Below are 5,102 nucleotides of genomic sequence, written 5' to 3' on the forward strand. Positions count from 1 at the left end.
AATGCTAATATGTAATGGAGTTGGATATCTGTCTTCTATTTGTTTTAGGAGAAGTTCAATCCTTGGTCTCCGAGTTGGAGTAGGTGTCTTCTTGTAGGAATCCTATTTTATTCTGGAGAATTTAACTAGCCTCTTCGAGATAGGCATCTCGGCCCCGAGATGGACCTCTTACGACTGAGGTAATCCTTTGTTTGAGACTTTATCTGCGAAATGGGGAGCCTATAAAAGGATATACTTGTGCGCAATGACACCTTACTCATCTCCTTTACGCCACATATACTTTTCAAATTGATAGTCCAAATACGGTATCATCATAGAGAATGATTTTACTTTGTGGCATATCAAAATACGAGCAGTTTTGCGACAACAAGGTGTGGTGAAAATTTTGGATGTAGAGGAGGTATCCAAATTACCCAAAGAAAAGATAGAAGAGATGGTCAAGAAGGCGTATAGTGGGATTCAATTATCTTTCGCAAATGTAGTGCTCAGAGAGTTCATAGACGAAGAAACAACTAATAGGCTATGGGACAAGCTAGAAAGCTTGTATATGACGAAATCTCTCACAAACCGATTGCAACAACTAATAAATTGGATGTTTATTGCAACAATCATGAGTGGGTAGTTGTCTTCGCTAGTTTCGAATCCTGAACGGTGGGTGCGATGTTCAATTGCTCAATGCATGTTTAAAGAGTCATAACATGTTTTATTGTGTGATTGGGTGTAAGAGAATAGCATGTTTTATTGTGTTTTTGAATTGCTTAATCTAGGAATTCAATTTAATACGTTTGATTAGAAATTGCTAATGCCCAATGCATGATTTCATTAATTGATTGAGTTTTCATTGCATAGCTATCCATTTCCAAAGATTAAATAATTTTATTGACCAACAGAAGAACTGTCACCAATTGTTACTGAGCAGGGAACCCTAAAAAAGCTTTACCTTGGAACTCAATTGTGGAAAAACTATGCTCGAGAAATTGCCAACACTTGACCAATGTTGGTATTTTTTCTTGGAACGCCGACGAGATGCCAGGTATAGAGGGTGAGGTGATCACTCATCGCCTAAGCATAAAACCAAGCGGTAAGCCAATCAAGCAGAAGAAGAGGAATTTCACGCCAGAACGACAAAATGCCATTCCAGAAGAAGTACAAAAGTTGTTGGACACTGGGTTCATTAGGGAGGTTCTTTACCTGGATTCGTTGGCTAATGTGGTGATGGTGAAGAAAGCAAATGGCAAATGGCAGATGTGTGTAGATTTTACTGATCTGAACAAATATGTATGAAAGACAACTACCCATTGCCAAAGATTGATTAGCTAGTTGATGCAAGTTCTAGACGAAAAATCCTAAGTTTCTTAAATGCTTACTCAGACTACCATTAGATCTAGATGCATCAAGCAAACTAGGAGAATACATCATTATCACCCCTAAGGGCACATACTAGAACAATGTTATACCATTTGACTTGAAAAATGTAGGAGCAACAATATCAAAGGTTGGTGAATAAATTCTTTTACGAGTCACATCGGTCATAATATTGAAGCTTGTGTGGATGACATAGTTGTCAAGAATAAAAAGGCAGAGGATCATCCAGCTGATTTGCAGAGCATTTTCAACACCTTGAATGAGTTCAAGATGAAGTTAAACTCCGAAAAGTGTGCATTCAGGTTCTCCTCAAGAAAGTTTATAGGATTCATTATCTCTTCTTGAGGAATAGAAGCAAATCCCGACAAAGTATCACCAATTCTTCAAATGGAATCTCCAGATACTCCGAAGGAGGTACAGAGATTCACTGGCCGAGAACCCATTCTAAGGCATTTTCTTCCTCGGTCAAGTGATTAATGTAGACCCATTTTCAATGCATTGAAGAAGGCAAGGGAGTTCCAATAGACTGAAGAATGCCATAAATTGTTTGAAAATTTAAAAGATTATCTTAGTCAACCTCCTTTTCACTCCTCACTCAAGGAAGGGGAAATCTTATACCTTGACCTTGCAACATCTAAACATGCGGTCAGTGCGGTGTTAGTTCAAGAAGAAAATGAGAAGATTCAATGACCGATCTACTATATTAGCAAGGTGATATTGGGAGTAGAAACAAGATATAGCCGAGCAGAACAACTGGCTCTTACTTTAGTCACCATGACCCAGAAGCTAAGGCCATACTTCCAGACCCATACAATTGAGGTGCTTATCGATCAACCATTGAAGAGGAATGGCCCGACACCTTGGGTAGATTAATTAAGTGGTCGGTAGAGCTCATAAAGTGTTGAGGTATGGTTATTACTGGCTGACAATGAAGAAGGAAGCTTTCGAGAGAGTCCAAAAGCGTGATTGGTGTCAGAGGCATTCTAACACCTCTCACCTTCCTTCTACCGAGATGACTTTAGTTCAGGATCCCTGTCCCTTTGATCAATTGGGGTTAGACCTGCTCAGCCCTTTCCCTCAACCAATAGGGCAGCGAAAATTCTTAGTTGTTGCAACTGATTATTTCACTAAGTGGGTGGAAGCAGAGCCTTTGGTCCACGTTACTAAAAATAAAATAAAGAATTTTATATGCAAGAATATTATTTGGCGATTTGGACTTCCAAAAGTGTTGGTTGTAAACAATGGAAGGCAATTCGTAAGTGGAATGAAGAAGTAATTCTGCCAAGCCTTGAATTTAGATCTTAGAGCCACCTCGGTTGCCCATCCCCGAGCAAATGGACAAGCCAAGGTGACAAACCACACCATTTTACAAGGCTTCATAATGTTCTCTGGTCATACCGAACAACTCCTCAGACTTCAACAAGAGAGTCACCTTTTTCATTATCCTTTGGGACAACAACTCTAGTCCCCATGGAGATAGAATCTCCCACTCATCAGGTGCTCAAATTTATCGAGGAGAAGAACAATGAATTACTCCTTAGAAACTTGTATTTAATTGAAGAAACCAGGGAAGAAGCTATGCTTTGAATAGCTTCTTACAAGCAAATGACAACTCAGTATCATAACTGATGTGTCAAGCCAAATAGTTTCATCACTAGAGATCTAGTTTTGAGGAAAGTTGAAGCTACTAGGAAGCATCCTAGGAAGCTACGAGAAAATGGGGAAGGTCTATATTGGGTTGTCAAAGCATTGAAAGATGGGGATTATAAGATCAAAGAGCCGAACAATCCATGGGAGATGAGACCTTGGAATTCTGATAATCTCCGCAAGTATTATTCCTAAGTCAATATATGACCGACAATCATATTTATTTTCCTTCCATCCTTCATGAATTCAATAAAGTTCAAGTTATTCAAATATTTGTTAGAATATTGAGCACATTGAAAAACATCTCAGTTGAGCAGAGGGCAGGCAAAATGTATCCCATCGATCTAATACAATAACTAATGTGATCGCATGAGCTACCAAAGAATAAAAAGTAAAAATTCGTAATGTCATAGGTATTTATGGTCACTAGTCGTACACCCTCACTTTGCGCATCTTTTATTTTATATTTAGTTGGAACAACTCTGAAATTCAAAATCTAAAATGTAGTTTCTTCTTTGAGTTTTGCTTTGCAAATGTCAATGTGATAATAAAAACTTGTATTTAATCAGCAGAATACAAGTTACGCAATACATAGATGAGGAGACATCTCTAGAAGCATAATAAGAAAAGCATGCATTAATGTTTCCTGTAAAATTAAAAATTAAGAACATATAAATATCTATATGATGGTTATTGTAAATTGTAAACAAAACTGATAGATACAAAATATATCTCTACATAATTTTTAAAGAATCTAGCGCTGGTCGGTTATTCGACATCATTCCAACGATTTGTTGTACTATGGTGGGTCAATAGTGAGTAACATGCTAGATGTTAAACTTACTATATATATAGTTTTTTCACGTGCAATAAATAAATGAATATACACTTTAACAATGCATGTAATGGCTATATATTTTCTATGTATTATTGTTGATGCCTTGTGTCTAGGCAGAACATCAACCGCTTCTCACCTTTGGGGATAGGAGTTTGAGTCTAAAGGGTTTGAGCTTGCCAAAGCTTGCTGTGAGTCCAAGGAATTTGATATTGCATTTGCACACCAATTTGATCGATCACCAAATGAGTTGTATGTATTTTGAGGACGTAAAATTGTTGGTTAGAAGGTGCTTCCTAAAAATGATTTAAAATTTATTGAGTGTCAAGTTAGAAAAATAGGAGATAGAAGACAAACATTGAAATGAAAGTACTTCTATTGACCGGAGTCATGCTAAGTAAAGGATAAAGTTTAGAGACGAGTAGTCTGTGTTTGACGCGGGATAGTTCCAAATTCTGCTTCTTTTCTTCTTATACTCTTCTTGGCGTTCATGGTGGTCATTAATTGACTTCTAGGCATGATCTTGCCATGTGATGACGTGGTATATCATAAAAAATTGCTTTTTGGCTTGCCGCTTAAAGTTACTTGCAATAGTGCTATTTTTGCTGGGCCAACAAAAATGTATGAGATTATGTGTTTAGTTGACGTGGCTGTATTGGAAGATGTGTTTTGCTGATATGGTTGTATTGGGAGACGTGTTTTGTTGATGTGGTTGTATTGGGATTTTCTGTTTTTGTGTAATTTTATTGTGGACAACATGGAGGCATCAGATATTGTTGGCCTCCATGTTGGGTGGGAATGAATAATATATAGGACTTTGTGTTTTGCTGATGTGGCTGTATTGAGACGTGTTTGACTTGACTTTTTATGTAATAGAGGTGTGATCCAATATTGATTTTTGTTGGGCCATTAGAAATACTACCATTGGAAGTGCTCTAAATGGTGGTATTTGGGACACTAAGAACATGTAACTTGTTCCACTCTTCTAAAAGATAGGCTTCATGCAGGTTGTTTATGAATTGAAGCTAGCAGTTGTCAATTTCAGTCTCTAGCCCATGTGCAATGGTTAGAAACGTGTCTGAGACAAACTAGGAACGTGAAGGTATCAAATTTCAATATCTTCTTAACTGCATTAATCTTATCCAACTTAAATCTTGCTCATTACCTAACTGACCAATTTAGAATAGAAGAAAATGGCATTGACAATAAATCCTTAGATTTTAGTCTTTTCGGACAATACTGCTACAGACGTCAT

At 37.4% G+C, this 5,102-nt stretch overlaps 1 protein-coding gene across 1 annotated transcript; it reads left to right on the forward strand.

Annotated features, from left to right (window-relative positions):
- Positions 1–2,139: 2,139 nt before the first annotated feature.
- LOC119980724 lies at positions 2,140–4,899 on the forward strand. The gene is made up of 6 exons (XM_038823519.1): positions 2,140–2,229; positions 2,300–2,518; positions 3,004–3,194; positions 3,732–3,816; positions 3,964–4,038; positions 4,855–4,899. Exons 1-6 carry the CDS (start codon positions 2,140–2,142, stop codon positions 4,897–4,899), a joined length of 705 nt encoding a protein of 234 aa, XP_038679447.1.
- Positions 4,900–5,102: the final 203 nt, after the last annotated feature.

Source organism: Tripterygium wilfordii, chromosome 16 (genome assembly GCF_013401445.1).
Source record: "Tripterygium wilfordii isolate XIE 37 chromosome 16, ASM1340144v1, whole genome shotgun sequence".
Lineage (NCBI taxonomy): Eukaryota > Viridiplantae > Streptophyta > Magnoliopsida > Celastrales > Celastraceae > Tripterygium > Tripterygium wilfordii.

Excerpts from the sequence above, each read along its gene's own strand:
- LOC119980724 (XM_038823519.1), top strand. The coding sequence starts at position 2,140 with ATGACCCAGAAGCTAAGGCCATACTTCCAGACCCATACAATTGAGGTG. Across the intron at positions 2,230-2,299 it reads GGAATGGCCCGACACCTTGG|AAGGAAGCTTTCGAGAGAGT; the intron begins GTAGATTAATTA and ends CTGACAATGAAG. Across the intron at positions 2,519-3,003 it reads GGGTGGAAGCAGAGCCTTTG|CCAAATAGTTTCATCACTAG; the intron begins GTCCACGTTACT and ends TGATGTGTCAAG.